At 62.7% G+C, this 21,783-nt stretch overlaps 2 protein-coding genes and 1 long non-coding RNA gene across 8 annotated transcripts; 2 read left to right on the top strand and 1 right to left on the bottom strand.

Moving 5' to 3' along the window:
* Positions 1 to 6: 6 nt before the first annotated feature.
* Positions 7 to 15,193, bottom strand: SLC4A2 (solute carrier family 4 member 2). Of its 4 annotated transcripts, none has more exons than XM_027969012.2 (23): positions 15,028 to 15,193; positions 12,680 to 12,793; positions 10,646 to 10,817; positions 10,262 to 10,503; positions 10,053 to 10,171; positions 8,357 to 8,589; positions 8,119 to 8,261; positions 6,470 to 6,650; positions 5,089 to 5,224; positions 4,807 to 4,972; positions 4,561 to 4,675; positions 4,257 to 4,441; positions 3,921 to 4,146; positions 3,582 to 3,797; positions 3,337 to 3,485; positions 2,989 to 3,183; positions 2,213 to 2,467; positions 2,003 to 2,092; positions 1,665 to 1,831; positions 1,070 to 1,323; positions 767 to 936; positions 335 to 508; positions 7 to 246 (listed from the first exon to the last, which is right to left on the bottom strand). In XM_027969012.2, exons 2-23 carry the CDS (start codon positions 12,728 to 12,730, stop codon positions 166 to 168), a joined length of 3,720 nt encoding a protein of 1,239 aa, XP_027824813.1. In that variant the 5' UTR covers positions 12,731 to 12,793; positions 15,028 to 15,193; the 3' UTR covers positions 7 to 165. The 4 variants fall into 4 exon arrangements, with proteins under 4 accessions (XP_027824813.1, XP_060271187.1, XP_042105195.1 ...); XM_060415204.1 differs by lacking the exon at positions 15,028 to 15,193 and adding an exon at positions 14,340 to 14,944; XM_042249261.1 differs by lacking the exons at positions 12,680 to 12,793; positions 15,028 to 15,193 and adding an exon at positions 11,862 to 11,906.
* LOC121819503 (uncharacterized) lies at positions 4,883 to 7,973 on the top strand. Its single transcript, XR_006059787.2, has 2 exons — positions 4,883 to 4,994; positions 5,385 to 7,973. It is a non-coding gene; the product is annotated as an uncharacterized LOC121819503 (long non-coding RNA).
* Positions 15,194 to 16,992: 1,799 nt separating the features above from the next.
* CDK5 (cyclin dependent kinase 5) lies at positions 16,993 to 21,370 on the top strand. 3 transcript variants are annotated; one of them, XM_060414364.1, is made up of 12 exons: positions 16,993 to 17,098; positions 17,753 to 17,841; positions 17,931 to 17,998; positions 18,114 to 18,174; positions 18,273 to 18,329; positions 19,329 to 19,424; positions 19,563 to 19,637; positions 19,785 to 19,881; positions 20,023 to 20,093; positions 20,655 to 20,714; positions 20,909 to 20,989; positions 21,102 to 21,370. In XM_060414364.1, the coding sequence occupies exons 1-12, from the start codon at positions 17,062 to 17,064 to the stop codon at positions 21,186 to 21,188; spliced, it is 879 nt and encodes a 292-aa protein (XP_060270347.1). In that variant the 5' UTR covers positions 16,993 to 17,061; the 3' UTR covers positions 21,189 to 21,370.
* The last annotated feature ends 413 nt before the right edge of the window (positions 21,371 to 21,783 follow it).

Raw genomic sequence — 21,783 nt, 5'->3', positions numbered from 1 at the left:
CAGGGATAGGTGGGGACCAAAGCACTTTACTGCTGGGGGTGGGGGGAGGGCCTTAAATTATTCATTAAATAAAAATGAGGAGGGAGGAGAATGGGGAGAGCACCCCCCCCACCCCAGCCCGTTCCCTCTGTCCGTCCATCCCTTGGCTGTCCGTCCAGGCAGCAGTTATACAGGCATGGGCATCTCGTTGTACTCGTCCACACCCTCCCGCTCGTCGAACACGGGTTCTGCCTCGTTAGCATCCAGCTGTGGGAGAGGACAGAGGAAGGTGGGTGACCTCCCAGCAAGACCACGTCGGGGGCCGGGCGAGGCTGGGGAGGAGCGCAGGCCTTACGTATTTCATCTCCCGCTCGGTGAAGATGCGGGTCAGCACCACCATGCGGAGTGGCACCGTGAGGATGAGGATGAAGGGGAAGGCCAGGGAGGCTGCGGTGGACATGACAGCCCAGAGCACGGCCAGGCAGAGCAGCTGCAGGGCGGTGAACAGGTGCATACGCAGGGTCCGGACCTGGGGGCGGAGTGACGCAGGATGAAAAGGGTGAGCCGGGGCCCGGGAGGGCCATCTGGGCCTGCCACGACCAGAGGATGACCGTCCCTCTCCCCTCCGCAGGGGCAGGTGGAAGTGCCTGCCTGGGTGCTTATGGGAGCCAGGTCTGCATAGGCTGAATGGTAGCTGGCCAGAGTGGACACATGGGGGGCCGGAGGGTGACCCACACAGACTGGGTGGCGGGGGGAGAGGTAGGGGCCCTTCCCAGCCGGGTCTCACCTTCTTGACGTAGGTGACGTCTGGGTGGTGTTTGGGTGGCATGAGCAGCAGGTGCAGCCGCTCATAGAACTGGATCCCGTTCAGGGAGGTCACGCCCATGTACAGGAAAATCCCGAAGAGCACGGCCAGGGGGATCTGCCGGAGCAGATCCCCGATGACCAAGGAGAGACCTGCGGGGCAAGGGGGAGGAACAGCTGGCCCGGGGGCGCTCCACCCCTCCACCCACAGCAGCCACGGCCACGAGAGCCCTCTGGGAAGGCCGGGGCCGGGGGGGGGGGGGGGGGGAAGGAGAGGTGAACATACCCACGAGCAGGGCCACCAGCAGCCCTGTCACCCGCTGCTCCTTGACCTCCTGGATCTTGGGCTTGTCCCCAGGCGCCACTGCCTTGCTCATGACCGTGAGCGCGTTGGCATGCGTGACAGAGCGGACAGTGGCAGCGGCCAACCAGGGCAAGCCGAAGAGGGCACAGATGCCGCCCATGGCCACAATGAGCAGCAGGTCCAGGTGGAAGCCAGAACCCTTCTGAAGCATGCGCTCCTTCTTGGAGATGATCAGCCTGAAGGGGGACAGGCATGCCCTAAGCCCTAAGCCCCCTGGCCCAGCTCAGCAGACAACTGGGTCTTTCCAGAGCACCCAGGCAGTCACCTCCTCCTGTTTCTGGAGGTCCCTGCCCATCCCCTTCAGGACGAGGGCTCCATCATGGAGCTGAGTCCTATCCCAGTGGCCACTCCCCACCCCCTGGACAGTGCCCAGCATGTACTGTGCCCATGCAGGCATATTTCAGTGGGATTTTCTGTTGTCTACAAACTTCAGCAGCCAGCCTGCTGGGGGTTCCAGCCCGTCCATGCAGCAGGTTGTCCCTGTCTGCACAGCAAGCCCTCTGCCAGGACCACTCACGTGGTGATCTGTGTCTCCATGAAGATAAGGATGAAGACCAAGATGGCGGGCAGCAGGCTGGCAACCATCATCCACACGGGGAAGGCGCTCTTCTCCCCCAGGGGGTTGATGACCCAGCCCCGCTTCTCTGGGGCTGTCACTGAGAAGCCGCTGGGCACGCTCAGCTTCTGCAGGGCAGAGGGTGGGGCCGGGGCAGGTGAACCTTGGGGGCGGGGGGAGTTCCCTGAGTTGTACTGGGGCTGTGGGAGAGGCCTGGTGTCTGCCTGGCTTAGCAGCAGCTCTGGTCCTGGGGGCCTGGAGTCTGGCGCCCCCTCACAGCCACGCGCGCGCCACTGTACCTGGGTGTAGGTGTCCTCAATACAGTAATCCACAAGCACCATGACAAGGATGGCGATGGGCACCCCGAAGTCCCCAATCACGCGCCGTACCTGTGGGCAAGCACCGCGCTCAGAGGCCCCACACCGCCGTCCAGGCCAGACTGCAAGTTGCCCCCTTCCTTCCCCCGCCCGGGGGCTCTACGCCTCCCTTGGGCCTGCCAGCCCACACACCCGGCCGGGGAAGAACCGGCTGTTCTTGAATTTGCGCAGGAAGAAGGCGATGAAGAAGGTGCCGGCCATGAGAACCAGTGACAGCAGGGCGGTGTTGGGCTGGCCCCGGGGCCTGCCCTGCCCGGGCGGCCTGGCTGAGCTCTCGTTCCTTGGTCCCAGTGTGGCTCCTGCCCCGGGCCACGTGGCATTCTCGCCACTGCCTGCCTCAGAGCTGTTGGAGATGGAACAGCCGTGGAGGGGGTGCTCCTGGAAGATCTGGGGAGAGAACAAAGGACTCCGAACGTTTAACTGGCCAGAGGTCTGGGACTGGGCTGTCTGCTGAGTTGGGACAGGCAAGCCCAGGGTGGTCAGCCTACTGTCAAGAGCTTGTCTTGATTAAAAACATGGCTGAGGAGAACAGATGGGGACATAAGACCACTGGGGGTTCAGAGATGGGGCTGGTCTAACTGGGGAAGGAAGCTGGGAGTGAGGCTCCAAAGAGGCCTGGAGGAGCATCCAGGGGGGCATGGCAAACCCTGGGGACACATCTGACCCTGACCCAGACACAGATGTGAGGGCGTGCCTGTCAACTTGGGGGCCTTTTCCTCTGACTTTCTGGATCCTCTGCCACCTTATCAAAAGCACACATCACCTTTGTTATTAAAACTATGTGAGTCTTTGAGGCTGATCTGAAGTCCCGGTGTGTGTACTGGCAACAGGCCTCATACGTGGAGAACCCAGGGGCAAGGAGGCCCCCCGCTCCCTCACGGGCCAGGTCCCACGGGGGCCCTGCCCACCTTCACCAGCTTGTAGAAGGTCTCGTAGATGAAAATGAGAGAGATGAGGAAGGCAAAGATCTCCTGGGTGAAACGGGAGACGAAGCGCACCAGGAAGCTGCCCTCCAGGGCCACCATGAGCAGGGCCAGCAGCACCAGCCAGAGGCCGATCCACACGCGGCCCACCAGGTACTCCAGGTTGTTGCTGCTGCAGAACTGGGGCAGGCAGGGCGAGAGGGTGGGCGGAGTCAGGCTCAGAGCCTAGGGGCTCCCGAGCAGTTGGGGGGGCCAGTGTCAGGGCAGAGGGGAAGGGGAGCGGGAGCTGACCCAGGCAGGAGGAACCAGCGCCAACAGCCTGTGGCCACTCACCGAGAAGAAGGCCTCCTCGAAGACCAGCAGGGGCCCCGAGAAGCCGATCACCAGCAATGGCTGGGCCCCCAACAGGCAGAACAGCACGCCCTGGATGGCCGTGGACATGATGAGCTCCGACACCCCGATCAGGTCGTGCGTCTTCTCCCCTAGGGCAGCAGGAGACTGCTCAGGGGCTGGTGGCGGGGCGGGGGGTGGGGGGAGCCGTGCCCTCCCCGCTCTGCCCTGGCTAAGCCCCTCCTTACCCAGCAACCCCCCAAAGGTGATGGCGGGAGACAGGGCCGCGAAGTAGATGAAGATGACAGCGGCCAGGCACTGGGGGTCCAGGGCATCCCGGAAGTCGCTCAGGTAGTGGGGGTAGCGGCGTCGCACGTCTCGGATCAGCCCCCCGAAAGGCCGGCCTGTCCGCCGCAGGGGATCGTCTTCCACCGCATCGGCCACCTCTACCATCTGCAGGAGCGCTGCAGCCCGGGGCCTGCGTCAGGGCGCTCGTCCCTGCTCTCGCCTGCCCACCTGCCCTCCTGACGCCCCAGCCCGACCCAGGCAGCCCCGACCCAGCCCCCTGGCTCGTACTTGCCCCGTACCCTTATCCTGAGCCGACTTGGGCTCCAGCCCTGCCCCCGGGGGCAACAGCCGGCCCTGCTCCTCCCGCTTCTTGAGCATCTGGCGCTGGAAGTGAGCAACCGAGCGCAGCAGCTCCTCGCCCTGCACCTCCGAGGGCGGCAGCACCACGCTGCAGTCCAGGAAGGCGTTGATGGCCGTCAGCAGGTCCTCCCGCTCATCCGCCAGGTAGGCCGCCTCGTGGAATTGCTGCCAAGAAAGGCCCAGGGCGAGTGAGGACACAGGATGCGGGGCCAGGGCCCGGGAGCCAGGCTGGGCGCCGGGCGAGGGGGTGGGGGTGGCGTTCTGGAGCGGCTGACCTTGTCGGACATGAGGGTGGAGATGGAGCGGCCGATCTCGTGGTAGTCCATGTTAGCGCTGCTCGGGCCCAGCAGCAGAAAGAGGAAGCGCACCGGCACGGGCACCTCCAGCACCGCGTCCAGCTCCACTGCCTCCCGCAGCCGCACGAAGGCCATGGTGGGGCGGGCCAGGAACTCCACGCAGCCTGCGGGTGTGCGGCCATCGTGGATGAGAGCCCAGTGAGGGTGGCCCCCAGCCCCCGCCCCCGCCCTACCCCAGCCCCCGCCCCAGCCCCAGCCCATCCCCAGTCCCCGCCCCGCGTACCCACAAGGACCACTGTGGCCTCGGCGTTCTCAGGGATCTTCTCCAGCAGCTTCAGCTCGTGCTTGGACTTGGAGCGAGTGATGCCGGCCGGAGGAGCTGGAGGGGGCGGTTCGCGCTGGGGAGGCAGAAGGCCGGGGCTCAGCTGGGCCGCCCTGCCCCTGCCTGCCCCTGCCCCGCTCGCTCGTGGTCCCGCAGCCTCTGGGGTGGCTGGACCTCACCCCAGCAGGGCTGCCTTCTCCCTCTCACCTCTCGTTCCACCTCCAGCCGGGTCTCAGGGACGCCTCCGATGAGGGGCTCAGTGACGTGGGGGTCGCTCTCGGCGCCCTGGCCGTGGTGATGCCCCAGCAGCGAGCCCAGGGAGCCGGCTGAGATGTTGCGGGGGAAGGAGAAGTCCTTCTCGTCGCTGGGGTGGCTGCGGGGCGGCAGGCAGGGCGGTAAGGCGGGCTGGCGGCCGGGGCCAGGCAGGCAGGGTGGTGAGGCGGGCTGGCGGCCGGGACAGGCAGGCAGGGTGTGGAGCGTGGGGCTCACCTGTGCTTCAGCAGCAGGGCCCTCAGCACGTTGGCTCTGTCCTCGGCCTTGATCTGGTCCGAGATGACCATCTGCTCCACCACCTGGTGGGCCACGCCAGGCAGGGTCTGCTGATCCAGGTCCAAGAGCACAGCCCCTGGAACAAGGACGACAGAGGGGCCTCGTCCCCAGCCAAGAAACGGGGGGCAGGGCTGGGAACGGGGGTACAGGCAGGGAGGCGCTGTGCAGCCCTGAAACCGGTGAGCGGGGCCCAGCTCGGCCTGAGGCCCAAGTCCCCAAACCCTCTCTCCCTTCAGGAATGTGACGCTCAGCAGAGGCCAGGAAACCGCAGCTCTCAGAGAGGCCACCTGGCTAGACACCTCTTCTGGGAAGCACGCAGCAGGAAGCATCCCAGGCCACCCACATGGGCTGGACTGCCCTTCGCTGCTGGTAACTTCCTCCGGACTGACCTGCTGCCTCTGCCGTCCACTTGAGGGCCCAGTTCTGCCCTCTGGAGCATGACCCAGCCAGTCGTGGCAGCCCCAGAACCATCCGAAGAGTCCCCCCCCTGAACCCTGGACTCCTCAGCATCCCCAAGTCCAGCAGGTGCTCAAGGATACCCAGCCTGTCCTTGCTCTGAGCTGCCATTTCCCGGAGAGATGAAGGTCCTCTCAAAAGTCACCAGGTCGTTTTCCCATCAAGGTCAACTCACAGGGACACGGAACAAACAAAACCAAAGGCCCCCCAAGCAGCCAAAAGCCAGACAGCACAGCCTGGCGATCCAGCCCTGCATCCTGGCACCTCACCCAAAGCCCTCAAGCCTCACTCAGAGCCTAGCAACTCCTAGCTGGGTACAGTCCTGACAGCAGGCTTCTGAGTCCTTGGCTGCTGACAGCAAGTGGGAGCGGTTCCCCACCAGGAAGGAGGAATCAAGCCAAGAGCAGAACATCAGACGTGAGCACCTGTGCTCATGCAGTAGAGGCCACACCGCCCTACAGGTTAGGCCACGCTGCTGGGAGCCCACACCGCCCTACAGCTTAGGTCACGCTGCCCAGAATGTCTGGGATCTCAGAAAGCATTCCACCAAAACTGTTTAACAACACTGCAGCATCCAAAACATACCAGCTTCAGTTTATCTGAAAATATCACTTAGAGAAGCTGCTTGCTGAAGATGCCAGACCAGAGAAGAGGGTCAGGCCTGCCCTGCAGTCACCCAACGACAGAGCCCGAGGAACGGCAGGACTTGTGAGAGGTGACGTCATGACAAGAGATGCTCCCTTCTGGGCTCTGGTGACATTACACACCCTGTTGCTCGAGACAAATGTGTGGGACCGTTTGGTCCTCGGAGAATGGGCTCGGGCAAAGGCAATTCCCGGGGTGAGGACAGGTGGGCGTGCGTTACCGTGGGCCAGGGTCCGGCGCAGCTCCAAGAGGCTGCGGAACGACAGGGAGGCCACGTGGGGCTTCCCCCAGCGCTCCGTCTCCTCCTCCACATCCTCCTCGAATTTGATCCAGCGCGCCGTCTCCCGCCACTGAGGCTCCTGGTTTTTGTCCAGCAGCAGCTCATTCAGCTCCACAAACACCTTGGGGTGACAGGAGAAGGCGTGGTGGGACGGAGGCTGTGACCCCGTGGGGCACAGGGCGCAGGTCCGGAGCCCAGGCGAGTTATTGACCCACTTTGCAGCTCTCCCTCGTCTGTGAAATAAGAGCGATGCCACCCACCTCAAAGGCCTCTAGTGGGCCAAGAAGGACCCACTTACTGTGCAGCACAAACAGCTAAATACTCAATAGTCTGTATAATCTGTAAGGGAAAAGAATCTGAAAACATGGTATGTATAGGTGTGTATAACTGAACCACTTTGCCATACACCTGAAACCAGCACCACATTATAGATCAACTATAATTTAAAAAATGGGGGGCATAGTGGGGGATAAAAGAAAAAAGACACAGAACACTTGGCATGGTACATGACTCAGAGGAAGTGTTTGACGAATGGTCACTACACACACACACAGGAACTTGGCAGGATGCATTTGCACGCATTGCTAGAGCTGGCAAAACTGAAGAAGGCCACAGCGGTCACTTCTGAGGGTGCCGAGGAGGCAGAGGCCTGAAGGGACTCTGGGTGTGGGGCTGTCCCTTATCGAGGTAGGTTTGGCTCGGGTTCACACGTGCAAAGCGTCACAGAGCTGTGCACTTCACCTGAGCGTGCTTTTACTGTGTCGGACCGCGGTCAAAATGTTACTCAGAAAAACCCACTGGCAGGGTCAGGGCTCAAGACCAGAGTACTGGAATCTTAGAATCCCTTAGGAATCCCTAAGGACCACGCTTCCCTTGTGGCTCAGCTGGTAAACAATCTGCCAGCAGTGCGGGAGACCTGGGTTCAATCCCTGGGTTAGGAAGATCCCCTGGAGAGGGAAACGGCGCCCCACTCTAGTACTCTGGCCTGGAGAATTCCATGGACTGTATAGTTCATGGGGTCGCAAAGAGTTGGACACGACTGAGCGACTTTCACTAAGTACCCGAGCAGCCTTGGCCGGTCACTGTCTCTGTCACCCTGACAGGATGCGGGAGGACTCGAGTGGGGAGGTGACCAGACTTTGAGACATGAAGTGTGCTGCTGCGTGAAGCCACCCTCAGACACCTCACTGCCAGCTGCCAGAAAATGGCCGTGAGAGAAGTCAACGTGTCTAGAATGTGGACCAGAACTGTAACGGCCACACGAACAACAGCAGCTCAGTTAACACCGTAATAACGGTTTGGGGACAGACGGCTACTGGACTTAACCGTAGTGAATATTCTATGATGTTGTTTAAATGTTGATTGGTTATGTGGGGCACCTGAGGTTAACATAATATTATGTTTTCAACTATATGTCAATTAAAAAAAAATCAACACTGTTGAAGATTGCACTCTTGTGCAGTGCGCAACCTTGAAAACCATCCATGGCCACCCGGGGCTCGTGATCACTGCTGGTCTGAGAAGCGGTGGGGGCTGTGGACAGCAGATCCACAGGGAGATGATGGAAGACCGTGCAGCGGCAAACTTACCTCATGGGGCTTGTGGGCGGCCCGGGGCCGGGCCCGAGGCGTGGGGCCAGGCTCTCGCCCTTCCCGGCCACTCTGCGCAGACGCTTTGGCATTCTTCCGCACCAAGTGTCGCCGTACCCCAGGAACATCCTCAAACCGGTGACCTGCAGTGGTGGTGGGGAGAGGATCAAAGGTCCCTATCTCTTACCCCCACCCCCCTGCCCCACCAGCTCCAGGCTTGCCCAGGCCCGGCACGCACTCTTCATGAGGTCCAGGTCGGCCGTGGCCAGCGTCTGCGCCTCGCTCTCGTCCGTGGGGACCCGGGGCAGCAGTGCCTGCTCAGCCCCCGTCATGCTTCCGATGCGTCTCCTCTCCTGCAGGTTGTAGCTGCGGTGCCCGGGCTGCACCTTGGTCAGGAGGCGCCCAGAGGCACCCCCATCATCACCTCCCGCTGTGCCGCTGGCCACGGGCACCACCTCCTCCACCTGGGCCCTGCACAGACAGGGAGGCCGTGAGCGAGCCAGGGAAGGTCGGCCCCTCCTGCTCGGCCAGGGGCCACATGGGAGGCCCTCTGGGATAGGGGACTCCAGCCGGTCCCAACCCCGCCTCCCTCCCCACATGCCTCAGTAGGTGGGGATGTGGAAGCGCAGCAAGGGTTCTGGAAGCAGAGGGCGGTGTTTAAACCCAGCTCCTTCCTCCCCAGCAATCCCCCGAGCTGCCCTGAAACTCAAGCCACCAAAGGGAGGCTGAGGCCTGGGGCGGGCCAGTGAATTGCCCGGGTTGGGACCGCTAGCAATGGACTCAGGGCTCATAGGGGCTTGTGTTAAGGACGTGGAAATGGGCCTTTGAGCTGGAGACGCCTGCCCCCACCCCACAGCCGTGAGGAGGGTATGAGCACCTGTCCCTTAGGATTCTGGCTTCTGCTCTTAGCTCCCAAACTGGAGGGTGGGGAGGGGTTTTCTTTCTCCCCACCTCCCCCAGAGGGCCCTGTCCCTGCCACACCTTTGTACACTGTTCCCCTGGTGACCAGCACCCCCACGGCTCCAAGCCCCTGTCCCGCGCCCGAGACCAGCACCCCCTGAGCCAGGCTCTCTCCGCCTGCACCCACCTTCCGTGCCCGAGGTTCTGTTTGTACTCCTGCCCACAAATCTGAAGCCCCTGTCCGACGCCATGCTCGTTCTCAGGCTCCCCCGCCTCCTGGCCGTCTGGCGGCCCGCAGGCCTGCACGCCCCGTGCAGACGGCCGAGGTGAACCCGGTTCCATCCACACAGCCTGTCTCCCCAGCGAGTCTGTGCTGCCCGAAGGGGCAACTTGCCCTTCACTTCCCCCTGCCCCTTCACACTGCCTGGCACCCGGAAAACAACAGGGAGGCGATAGTAGTGACCTTGAGACCTTGTTCAAAGTGGTTTCCTCCAGGAAGCCTTCCCTGGCTTACGTCCCCAAACTCCATAATCATCTGTTGGTATCGATGTTCCGCCTGAACCTAGTCGTCTGGCGCAGTAACTTGTACTGACTGCTACTTCACGAGACCACAGCCAGGGTGGACTGGCAGCTCCCCAAAAGCAAGAGGGGGGCCTCCTATTCCTCTCACCCCCTTGGGGTCCTGGGGGTGTGAGGAGGTCACCTGTCCAGTCCCTGATCTGTGTTTGACGTTGCTCCCCTGAAGCCACGGCCGGCGGGGAGATGGCAGGAATGGGAGGAGGTGGCTAAACCACATTTAAAACTTTCATTCACACCACCCTTCAAACCTACTACCACCTTGTGGGAAAAGTCTTATTACTCTTGGTTTACAGACGAGGAAATGGACTCAGAGACATCGGTTCTCGTCCAGAGTCAAATCCTAGCAGCATGACTGGGTTTGAACCCCAACCTGAGCCTTTCAAGGCTCCTGCTTTGTCTCCCCACCCCACCTGACCGATGCTGGTGTGGGGGGGTCTCTGTGTGGGGACCCTTACCCAGTCTGGGCTGCTTTGATGGCCCGGGGAGCTGCCTCCTGGTGGGGCTGGGGTGGAGGCGGAGAGGGACTGGTGGTTTCTGCCTTCCGGTCGGCACCTTCATCCTCCTGGAGGAAGAACTAGAACAGGGAAGCTGTGTGAGCAGGGGAGGCCGGGCCAGAGATCCTGCAGACGGTGCCCCTACCCCTGGGGGGCCCTGCCCCACTCACCTGCACGGAAGAGGGTGTGGAGGCAGGTGATGGCTGGCTGAGGGCCCGGGACCCCTCGGCCTCACTGGCCTCATCCTCCTCTTCCTCGCCCTCCTCGATGGTGGGGGTCTCTCCGGTCGGGGAGGCTCCAGGGCGCCTGCGGGGCTTCCGCCCTGGGCCCTGGGGTGTCTTTCGGCGCCGGGTGTCGGGAGGCAGGTGGGTGGACAGCGGGTGGTGGATGTGATGGGAAGACTGGCGATGGTCTGCAGGGACAGGTGCACTGGCTGCCAATGGGTCTGGCCTCCCCCGCTCCAGCTGGCCGGCCCCCAGCCTCTCCCCACCCCAGGCCCCCAGCCCGGAGCAGCACCCTGCCAGCCCCCAACTCGCTTCCCCCGACCCCCTCACATTCAAAGTCTTCCTCCCCATAGCTGCGGCCGAGCTCTTCCCCTCCTCGGGACCCCGCCTCCTGAAGGATCTCCTCGAACCGCTCCACGCCCAGGGTGCGGTGGAGTTCATCCTCCTCTTGCTCAGCTGCAAAGCCGGGTACCGTCACAGGGCCCAGGCTCTCAGGCTCTGGCTGCAAGGAAGAAGGGGCCGTGAGGACTCTTGGGGAGCCGGGGTGGGGGGTGTCCCAGCACACCCCCTGCCCGCCTAGCAGCAGAAATCCAGTACCTGTCCCCCCAGCTCCCCTGGTACCCCAAAAGCCGAGGACTCAGCATCCTACCCCTGGCAGCCTGTCCCGCCCCCCACCCGGGTCCTGGGCCATCAGCACCCTGGCTGGGCCCATTCCTGTCGGTTCTGGGGCAGGTAGGAAGCATCAGCCCTGAAGGCCTCCGAAGAAGTCCTGTGCGTCCACCCCAGAAGTCAAGGTCGGAGGTGTGACCTGGGCCGTTCACATGGCTGACACTGACGGTCATGAATGAGACCCGGACAAGTCCCACTGAGCCTGAGAAGTAACTCCTCAGTGGGGTGCCTGAGCTAACCAACCAACCGGGCTTGGTCTGAGTCAACTGGGAGCCCACCGGAGGGAGCCAGCGCCCCGGGCTGCGGCCCCGCCCCACCCCGCTCCCCCAGCACCTGAGTCATTCTGCGGGAGCCCAGGACCGCGGTGGCGCTTTGGAGAGCTCAGCCCTGCAGTGCAGGCAGCCGCCACTCTGCGGCTTTGGTCCAGCACTCCCCCCAAACCACCACTACCCCCTGCCGCTGGTCTCAGCTCCAGGCGCCACCAAATATTTACTCAAGCGAGAGCTTCTGGACTTGAAGGACATCGAGATCTCCAAGGGCAGGGGTACCCGAGCAAGAAAGAGCGGAGGGAGGTGGGCTGGGAAGGAGGGCGGGCCTTGCAGAGCCTGGGAGGTGGGGTCAGGAGCCGCTGGGTGGTGGTGGGGGACACACTGGATACTAGAGGCCAGGGCCAGGAGCTTGCACCCCCCACCCTAACCCTGGTCAGCCCATCTCTGCCGCTCGAGCCCGGCTTCTCCCCCAACTACCCCCAGGCACGGGGCCCCACTCTCACCAGAAACAGCACCGGGAGGAAGGCGGTGGAGTGGGGCGGCTGAAGCCAGCGAGCAGAAGGGGGCTAGCCCAGGGTGGGGGTAGGAGGGCAGAGAGCCCCTCGCACCTGAGGCCGCAGGAGGAAGTCCATGGCTGCGGGCTGGGGTGAACTGGGGGCGGAGGGGGAGGGGACCGGCCGGCACCTCGCCCCAGTCACGTGCCCCTGTGGGCCCAAGTGACCAATGACGCGCGGATTATGCCGGCGCTGGGGTTAATCATTGCCCTTCCCAGGAACACTGGAAGGGGGACACGTGGGGCGGTGGCCACGTGGGGGCCGGGAGGGGCCGGGCCTGGGTGGCACGTGGGGCCGGGGGGCGGGGCGGTCTGCCCAGACGCCCCATGCAGCAGGCCCGGCAGGCACAGCCTCCAAGACCCAGGGCGGGGGAGGGGGCTTTCGCTGGTTAGAGACCCAGGATTCCCAAAGTTCCTCCTCTCCCGCTGAGGAGGATAAACAACCTCCCAGGGCTTCAGGGAACAGAACCGCAAGACCCTCCCCAGGGCTGGAAGCCATCTGACCGTCACCACCAGTACCTGTCCCAGACCCGGTGGCCCATGCAAGGCCCGGAGAGGCATGGCAGTGCCCTTCCCAAGTCCATCCAGGCTCCCCTCTCGGGCCTTTTCACATGTGCGCATACACACACACTCACACTCCTGTTTGACACAGACCCTCACCCTTGCCCACAGCCCCAGTGGTGGCCTCTTCACTCACACACACACACCTTCACCCTTGGCCAGAGCCCCAGTGGTGGCCTCTTCACTCACACACACACACCTTCACCCTTGGCCAGAGCCCCAGTGGTGGCCTCTTCACTCACTCACACACGCACACACCCTCAGCCAAAGCCCCAGCAATGGTGGTGCACAGGAGCAGTGGGCAATACTCACCGTGTGGAAGGAATCCGCGCCCGACGCGGGGCGCCGGGGGCCGCTGCTCATGGCCAAATCTTAGCCCTTCTCGCTGTAGCTGCGGCTTTCAGGGAGATGAGGTGGCGGCATAACCTGCGGGAGGGCACCAATCACCAGGTGAGAGAGGCCCCAGGCCAGCGGGGGCACCCGCACATCACACAGCTCCCCCAGCCCAGCCCAGCCCAGGGGAGGGCAGGGCCCCGCGGGGGTGGGGGAGCCTCCTGCTTCCACAGGATCCTCCTGGGCTCCCAAGGGCCTTGGCGCCTGATTCTGGGCAGGTGGAAGGGGGAGCAGAGAAAGTTATAGGAAGAAAAGAGAGGAACAAAGAACCGAAGCGAGGATGGAGGCCCAACAGGCCCAGGGACTGAGCGGAGGCAGAGGGAGAGAGCAGAGGGTGGGAGACCCCCGGGGGCTGGGGGAGCAGGAAGGCGTCAGGCCCAGACCTGGAGAGACAGCAGCAGAGATCAGTGTGGGGAGATAGAGGAAGAGGGAGGACAGGCCCAGCCAGAAGTGCAATAGGGGTGGAGGGGGCTGGTCACAGCTGGCAGAGGGGGCTGAGACCCGAGAGGGGTGTATGGGGGTGGGGGGTGAGACCCAGGCCCGGCCAGGGCAAGGGGGGATGAAGGAAGGCAGACAGAGCCCTGGAGAGAGCCCAGAGCAGCCCGCAAAGGGGGCTGCTGTCCTGTGCCCCCCTCCTCCGAAAAAAAAAAAAAGCCCAGCCCCGAAGTGGGGGAGGAGGAGGCTCCCGGGGGAGGGGCGGGAGCCCAGCTCCACTCTGGCAGTGGGAGGGCGGGCGGCACTGGCCCGGCAGCGCTTTATACTGGGGGAGGGGCACGTGACGCCCGGGGAGGAGGGGGCACAGAAATCCCGAGGTTCTGCCCTGGGGGCAGTCTCAGTGCTTCCCCTCCCCAAACCCGCGGCCAGGAAAATCTGAGCGGCCGGGCTGACGCCCTCCTGACTGTGACTGTAGGGGCATCTGGGGAGGGCGCTGGGCGCGGAAGGAGGCCAGCAGAAGGGCTGCGGTTAGGGAAACTGACCAGCATACTGGGGGGAACCCGTTCCTAGTAGGGGGTTGCTCTGTGATGGCAAGAGAACTGAGCTCCCCGGTGTATCGCTGGTGGGGGGGGGGGGCGGTGGTGGTCAGGGTTACCGGATTTAGGGCCAACTCAGGGGTGACACAGGTCAGTGTAGGGTCAAACAATATAGGTCGGTCCGGGGTGGGGAGCCTGGAGCCACACATGCCCCTAGCGGGGCATTCCAGCTCAGCTGAGTGCTCTCTTCAGCTCCCCCCTTAGCAGGCTCTGAGCCAGGGCAAGTCTGCTGTCGGGGCGCCCGACACTGGAGGAGACAACCCGGTCTGGGAGGGAGTGCCTGGCACCTGCCGGTGCCCCACTCCCACTTCCAGGCTGGGCTCTCGATGTGCTCCTCCGTCCTCCCCCGCCCTCCTCCCTCTACCTCCCCCAACCCCCACCGCGCCGTCCTCAGAACACAAAGCTGCTTCTGTCCAGAGCATCGGTGTCGATAATCCGCGGTGGGGGCACATTCCAGGGACCAGCCCCGACCGGCCCGGAGGATTAGCACTCCGGACCCCCACATGGGCATTAATCACCACCGCCGTTCCCCCCTTAAGTGGACTCACACATTCCACCGCTCTCCTGACGTGGGGCTGGCGGGACTGGGGAGCTTAGGGAGGAGGAGAAAGTGGACCCTGGAGTGCAGGTCAGCGCCGTGTCCCCACACCCAGCACAGAGCTCCCCACCCGGGCCAGCCAGCGCCCCTCCTCCCATTCCCGCCAGGAGTTAGGTCGCACTCTCCTGGGTTCGTCTTTCTCATCCCCGCCCAGCTGCTCCTTCTCCGGCCTGACCCCTTGTCCCGACCTGACCCGCCACCCCCATTCCTGGCTCCGCTTCCCAAGCCCGAGATTGGGGGGCAGAGGCTGAAGCTCGGGGCAACTCTTAGGCAGGGGCGCCCTGGACGGGCCTTAAGGCTAGAGTAGGGGGTGGCACGGGAAGGGTGTCGTCTGGAGTACTGCACGGGTTCGGGAGGGCCGGCGGCGCCTCCCAGAGAGTATCCCCTCCCGGTGGCAGGGGGCGCGGCACCCTCCCTTTAGGGAACTCGAAGAAGCGGACTCTAGACCCCGCTTCCGACCCGCAATCACTCCGCTCGCCTCCCCATCCTTCTCCCCCAAAAGCTCGCGTACCCGCGCCCCAGTCTCCGCCCTTTCCTGCACTTCCACTCCCTCCCCGCTCCGAGTTCCCCCCTTTCCTTCCCCCTCCCTTCCTCTCTCGGCGGCCCCGGCCCTCCCCCGCCGCCACCTCCCAGCTTACCCGCTTCCTCTGGACCTGGCGCTCCAGGGGTCTCGGGGTCTCTCTCCCCGCCGGCTCTGGAGCCCTCGCGCGCTCCCGACGGCTTCCCCTGGGCCCACCTCGGGGCGTGCCCCCCGCCGCTCCCAACTTCTCCGAACTCAACTTTCCCCCGCGTCGCGGGCAGGCCAGCCCCCTACGTGCGCGCGCCCCTGCGCACCGTGCGCGGCCCCGGCGCGGCGGGCCAGGAGGCGGGGAGTGGGGCCGAGACCCAGGGGGCCGAGGCGCGCTGCCAAGCCTTGCGCGGCGCCGGGATCCCAGAGCCGAGGAGGCCGCCCCTGGTTTGACCCTCAGCGCGGCGTGAGGCGGCCGCCCAGCGCTTCCCCGCAACGAGCTCGGGTGCCTGGAGACGCCGTCTCCGAGCTTCATTTGGCCCCTGTAGGCGGAAAGGAAGCCCGCCTCATCCTAGGCATCCCAGGCAGGAAAAATAAAAGAGGCACCAAGCTATCAGGCAATTCGGAGGAAATTGAAATATCAATGCATCGGGGGTCAAGAGTCCCTCTGCTCCCGCAGACAGCCCCAGCTTTCCACCCCTGCTTGTCCCCAGTGCCTCCAAGAAAGCCCCTATCTTTGCCAGGAGGACGGGGGTGGGGTCGAAGAGCGGTGATGGCGGCGCGGGGTGGATACCCATTACTCTGTGCCGAGTTTAAGTCTTTCCAAACCGGGGGACTTCTGCCTCGGAGAGATTCCCTGCCGTGCCCTCCCTTCTCGAACCCTATTCATAGTCATCACCTGTCATTTAAAGATCTATTTCTTGTTTTCTCAAATGATAAAGTCTTCCAGATAAGCGAATCTGTTTCGCTTCTGAGAGTCTGCCACCGAGGGAAGGACAGCATTGTGTACGCAGAAAACGTTCAGACATAAACGAGTTAATTAACAAACTGTTTAAGCCCCAACGTCGGTTCCGGCGGCGCCGAGGAGTGCTGTTTGAGGGCAGTTTTCATCCAGTTCACAGCCCTCAAGAATGCAATCATGAGACAATTAGAGAGAAGCCACAAGATAAATCTATAATCAACTCCTTAAGGGATGAGGTCAAGGCCGCTTCAAGTGTAGCTTCTGTCTGTCCTGTCTGTTGAGGGCGGTAACCAACCTGCCAGCTCTCGGGCCACACCCTTGGCCAACTCCAGTGGGCCGGGGCTATGTAAGGTGGGGTGGGAGAGGGTGGGTACACTTCCCCAGTGCGCCAGCTTGTCTCGGAATATCAGGGTGGAGCGAACTGCTGGAGTCGGGTGGGTTCCGAGACCACAAAAGGGGAGAGAGAGGTCTCTGGCGTATGGTGAATCCAACCTCCAGTGGGGCACACCTGTCTCTCTTTCCAGCCTTGCGGGCAGCTGGCCCCTGTGAAGTCATCATCGGCAAGATATGGCTCAGAGCCATCCCCCAGGCAATCCTGAGCTCACCGGACGGCCCAGGGAGAGGTTCGAACCGGTTATGGGAGTGTCAGGAGGTCTTGGAAGCTCAACACCATCAACCCAGGCAGAGCCAGGGCCACCTGGGCTCGGGAGGCAGGCTGCCAAAGCCCAGACTCTGGAAAGCGCCCCTCCACCACACCCCACCACCGCCCCCACCCCTGCTGCATTCTGGAACATGTAGTCCCGGAGAGACTCTTTTCCGAAAGAAGCGAGTAATCACTGAAAGGGATACCCGAGCGGGGCATCCTGGGAGCCGCGCGCGACTGTGGGGAGCCGGGAAAGCGGACACGCAGAGCTTCCTGGAACTTGAAGTCCAAGGGTGGCCTCCGCGGTGGAACCGGAGTCCCCGGGAGGCAGGAGCTGCAGCGAGCCCGAGCGCAGCCTGCTGGGGATTGTAGTCTTCTTGTTGCCTACGGCCCCTGGCGCTACTTGGACACCTGGCGTCCTAGGACTACAAGCCCCAGAAGCCCATGCGCAGGCGGGAGGGCGGGGCAGGGCCCGGAGGCTGGGGTACCGCCTCCTCTGCAACGCCGGGCCCGGAGTCTCAGAACCCAGGGCCCGCAAGGGTCCTCGCGCGGCTGCCGGGATGCAGAAATACGAGAAACTGGAGAAGATTGGGGAAGGTAATGGGACCGCGAGATGCTCCTGCAAAATCTTCTTCTGCAGACCCTTCAGCATTCCTTGCAGCCCTGGCTCCTCTACCGTCAGCAATACCCACAGATTCCGACCTCAGCACTGGCTGCAGCCCTGGCCCCCGAGCTCAACACTCCGTGCAGACAGCAGTCCTCCCCCTGCTAGCGTTTCTCATGGACGCCTGCCTCCCCACCTTAGCACTCCCAGTGACCCACCTCCCGACCTCCACACGTCCTGCATTTCCTCTCCATCCTCAGCACCTCTTGCACAACCTCACCCACCCCCAGCCTCAGTTCTCTCTGCAGACCTCCAACCTCTGCGTTCCTGCCGGCCCTTATTCCTCTCCCAGACCCCTGCTCCTTAGTTTCAGACCCCAGAAGCTCGGCCTTTGTGATAGACCTCCTCACCTGGCCCCTGCAGCCTCTGCCTGTTGGAGACACCCTTGAGCCATCTGCAGGCACCTCTTTGCCACATCACCACACACAGAGCTCTCTGCCGTGCCCAACCTTTACCCCACATCTCTTCCCTTGCTCCTCCAGTATCAGCAATAACACACTCCCATGCTGCTTGCTGTCCCGGCAGGGGCTTCCTGAGTTGGGAAAGTGTGCCCCATCCTTTCCCTACGCCTCCCCTCCTTCTTCTAGGCACCTACGGAACAGTGTTCAAGGCCAAAAACCGGGAGACTCATGAGATTGTGGCTCTGAAACGGGTGAGGCTGGATGACGATGACGAGGTAAGACTTGGGCGCCAGGGCCAGGGAGGGGCTGGGGGCCTGGGCCGGGTGGGATATGACTGTGGCCACCTGGCCCCTCCAACGTGTAGGGCGTGCCGAGTTCTGCCCTTCGGGAGATCTGCCTACTCAAGGAGCTGAAGCACAAGAACATCGTCAGGTGTGTGGGTGGGCTGGGTCAGAGGAGGTGGGGGCTTCAGAGATGTGCTGGGCTGATATTGGGCTCTTAGGTGCGGGCTGTGGCCCTGCCTGCCCAAGCCCTCGCTTCTCCCCAGGCTCCATGACGTCCTGCACAGCGACAAGAAGCTGACTTTGGTTTTTGAGTTCTGCGACCAGGTGAAAGGGGGGCTGGAGGGCCAGTAGTCTTGGGAGGATACAGGGACCCCAGCTGAGGTTCATCTCTGTCCCATCCCCCACCCCCATTCCTTTTTCAGGACCTTAAGAAGTATTTCGACAGCTGCAATGGTGACCTAGATCCTGAAATTGTGAAGGTAAGGAAACCGGTTTCCTGGGAGCTCGTTGAGGCTGGAGTTGGACTCTGTATTCAGTGAACATGTTCCCAGGCCCCACATGGAGACACTCAGGGAACGAGGGGAGGAGAAAACCCTGTTTCTGCTTCTAGGAGCCTCCGTCTTAGTGATCATTTTCATGCGACCGCTTTAACCTGAAAGGAAGTCTGATGTCAGTGATAGGATTTGAGAGGTGGGAAAATGAGGTTCCAAGAGAGATTCATTAATCCCACAGATTCTTATTGAATGCTGTGTGCCAGGCACTGTTCTAGGCCCGAGTGCCCTTCCAAGTTTCCAAGGAAAATAAGTGCTTGATGACTGTTGTTCAGCTGCTCAGTCCTGTCTGACTCTCTGCAACCCCATCAACTGCAGCACACCAGGCTTCCCCGTCCTTCACTATCTCCTGGAGTTTACTCAAACTCATTCCATTGAGTCAGTGATGCCATCCAACCCTCTCATCCTCTGTCATCCCCTTCTCCTCCTGCCCTCCATCTTTCCCAGCATCAGGGTCTTTTCCAATGAGTTGGCTCTTTGCATCAGGTGGCCAGAGTATTGGAACTTCAGCCTCAGTCCTTCCAGTGACTATTCAGGGTTGATTTCCTTTAGGATGGACTGGTTTGATCTCCTTGCTGTCCAAGGGACTCTTAAGAATGATAAACAATAACACAGCACAGTATACACATGGATGGTTATGATGTCCATGTTCAGTTGAGGCCAGGTAGGGGACAGACAGCAGTGTGGGATGGGAAGGCAGGAAGCCCCACCAAGCTGCCAGTTCCAGAAAGATGGGGACCAGGGCTCCCCCATTCGGCGTTCATTTCGAGTACCCAGCAGAGTACAAAGAAGGTCCTCAGTAGTGAAGGGGTGAGTTGCCCTGAGCTTGGTGCTGAAAGATGGCTGGGGTTTCAGGGCCCGTGATTCCCTGCAGGGTGCACGTCCCATCCAGAGGGTCTGATGACCTCCTCCCTGCCCCGCCCCCAGTCATTCCTCTTCCAGCTGCTGAAAGGCCTGGGCTTCTGTCACAGCCGAAATGTGCTGCACAGGGACCTGAAGCCTCAGAACCTGCTCATCAACAGGGTACCTCTGGGGAGGGGGCAGGGCGTCTGGGAGGCCGGGGCAGGGTGAGGGAAGCCAGGCAGGAAGGTGGGAGCAGGGGGCCTTCCCTCAGACTGTGAAGAGCCCCTCTCCATGCCTGTCTCCCCCCTCGATCCCCAGAACGGGGAGCTGAAACTGGCTGATTTTGGTTTGGCTCGCGCCTTTGGGATCCCCGTTCGCTGTTACTCAGCTGAGGTGAGCTGTGGGGGTGAGGGTGGGATGTGGGAAGCGAGGGAGGGGGTCCCCAACGAGCATCGCTCAGCTCCTCCTCCAGGACTCCTGTCTGGGCACTCTCCTCCATCTCTAACTGGGGGTTCCTGTGGGCGGGGTCTTCTTCTCCAGGTGGTCACGCTGTGGTACCGCCCACCCGATGTCCTCTTTGGGGCCAAGCTGTACTCCACGTCCATCGACATGTGGTCAGCCGGCTGCATCTTCGCAGGTGATGTTTCTAGGTTCTGCGGAGGTGCTCTCCCATTGGAGTGGAGGGTACTCTCCTGGGAAGGGTGTGGGGCCCCTGCGGTGGGGGTGAGGGGCACAGGGGTGAGGGCTTCTTCTCATATTGCCCCCGCCTCTCCCCCAGAGCTGGCCAACGCTGGGCGGCCCCTCTTTCCTGGCAATGATGTAGATGACCAGCTGAAGAGGATCTTCCGATATCCTTCCATCTCCCTTCACCTCACGCCGCCTCCCAGCCCCCGGGAGGGGATCTGGAAGTCCCCCCCGGGGCTCAGAGTGCAGGCAGGGAGGGCAGCGAGGGGCGGGGCCAGGACTGGGGGCGCCTTCGGGCTTGTCCTGAGGGCAGAGGGTGGTGAGCACCCTGGAGGTCACGGGGCAGGTGTGTGCTGCTAGCTGGTGTGGCTGGTAGGCAGGGAGGGCTCGCTCCTCCCCAGCTGAGAGCTGAATTCTTAGGGTGAGTGAGCAGAAAGGAGCAGGAAGGTGATAGAGGGGGAAGGTGACCGCCTCCCTGGGGCCACGGACCTCAGGGCTTCAGTCAAAGTAGTTAATCATGGCTGTCAAGTATCTGGTCTGCTAGAACAGCACACAGCTGAGGCTGAGCATGAGGGTGGCGTGGGCTGGGGGTCTGCTTGTGTCGTGAACTAGGGGATGGAGTGAGGAGGGCTGGGGTGGGGGTGCGTAGGCAGAACCTCCCTTTCCCGGGGAGAGAACCCCTCACCCTTTTCCTCCACCTGAGTGGCCCTTGACCCCGTGGACACACTCCTGGGCACGCCAACCGAGGAGCAGTGGCCCGCCATGACCAAGCTGCCAGACTATAAGGTGTGATGGGGCGAGGGGGGCGGGGGGGGCGAGGGGGGTGGGGGGGGGCAGGGGGGCGGGGGGCGAGGGGGCGGGGGGCAAGGGGGGTGGGGGGCGAGGTGGCGGGGGTCATGCGTGGTTCCCCCCGAGTGTCTGGCCCTGGCAGTCTCCATGCTCCTGCACCCCTGGTCTGACTCTCCCTGCCCCCCCCACAGCCCTACCCAATGTACCCAGCCACAACTTCCCTGGTGAACGTCGTGCCCAAGCTCAATGCCACAGGGAGGGACCTGCTGCAGGTGACAAAGGGCAGTGTAGGGGGGCGGCCAGCACACTTGTTGGGGCTGGTGTGGACTGGGGTAGCCCAAGGCCTCCAGGTCTGAACCCATCTCGCCTCCTCCTGTCATCCAGAACCTGCTCAAGTGTAACCCAGTCCAGCGCATCTCGGCGGAGGAGGCCCTGCAGCACCCCTACTTCTCCGACTTCTGCCCCCCCTAGGCTCCAGGGCTGGGGGCCTGGCCCACTTGACGCCCCCTCTGGGGAGGGGGTGAAAGGCAGGGATGCGCCGTGTGCCGAGCTCCAGCTGTGCTGGGCCAGCCAGGGTGGAGGTGCCCTCACCTGTGGTCTTCACTCCTTCCGTGGACTTTATTTAATTTCATAAATTGGCTCCTTTCCCACCATCTGGCTGATGTGGTGGTGACGCGGCTCTGGGGTGGGGCGGGGCAGTGCTGGGGGGAGAGCCTCTGCTTCCAGCCCCAGCTGCCTAACTGTCCCGCCCTTGCTCTGCTACTGTAAGTGGCCAGAGGCTGGGGCTTAGAGGCTGTGACGCTCACCCCATGTATCTATGCCGGGGGCGGGAGGCAATGCTGCGTCTGCACGTGTGTGCGCGCAGTGGTTCGTGTGCTCTCGTCCCTGTCCCTTCCTCCTCTGCCCAGGAGGGGCTGGTCCTGGGGAGTGAGGCTGCCAGTGTCCGAAGGCAAGGATGGGCTTCCACCAGAAATGGGGAGCAGAGGGCGGGCCTTTCTTGATGGTTCTTTGGTCCCTTGTGTACCCGCCCCTCTTCTTCCGTCTTCATCCCCCACACCTAGGCCTG

Source organism: Ovis aries, chromosome 4 (assembly GCF_016772045.2).
Source record: "Ovis aries strain OAR_USU_Benz2616 breed Rambouillet chromosome 4, ARS-UI_Ramb_v3.0, whole genome shotgun sequence".
NCBI lineage: Eukaryota > Metazoa > Chordata > Mammalia > Artiodactyla > Bovidae > Ovis > Ovis aries.
Note: the sequence above shows the minus strand (reverse complement) of the source record. Positions and strands in the feature narration are given on the sequence as shown.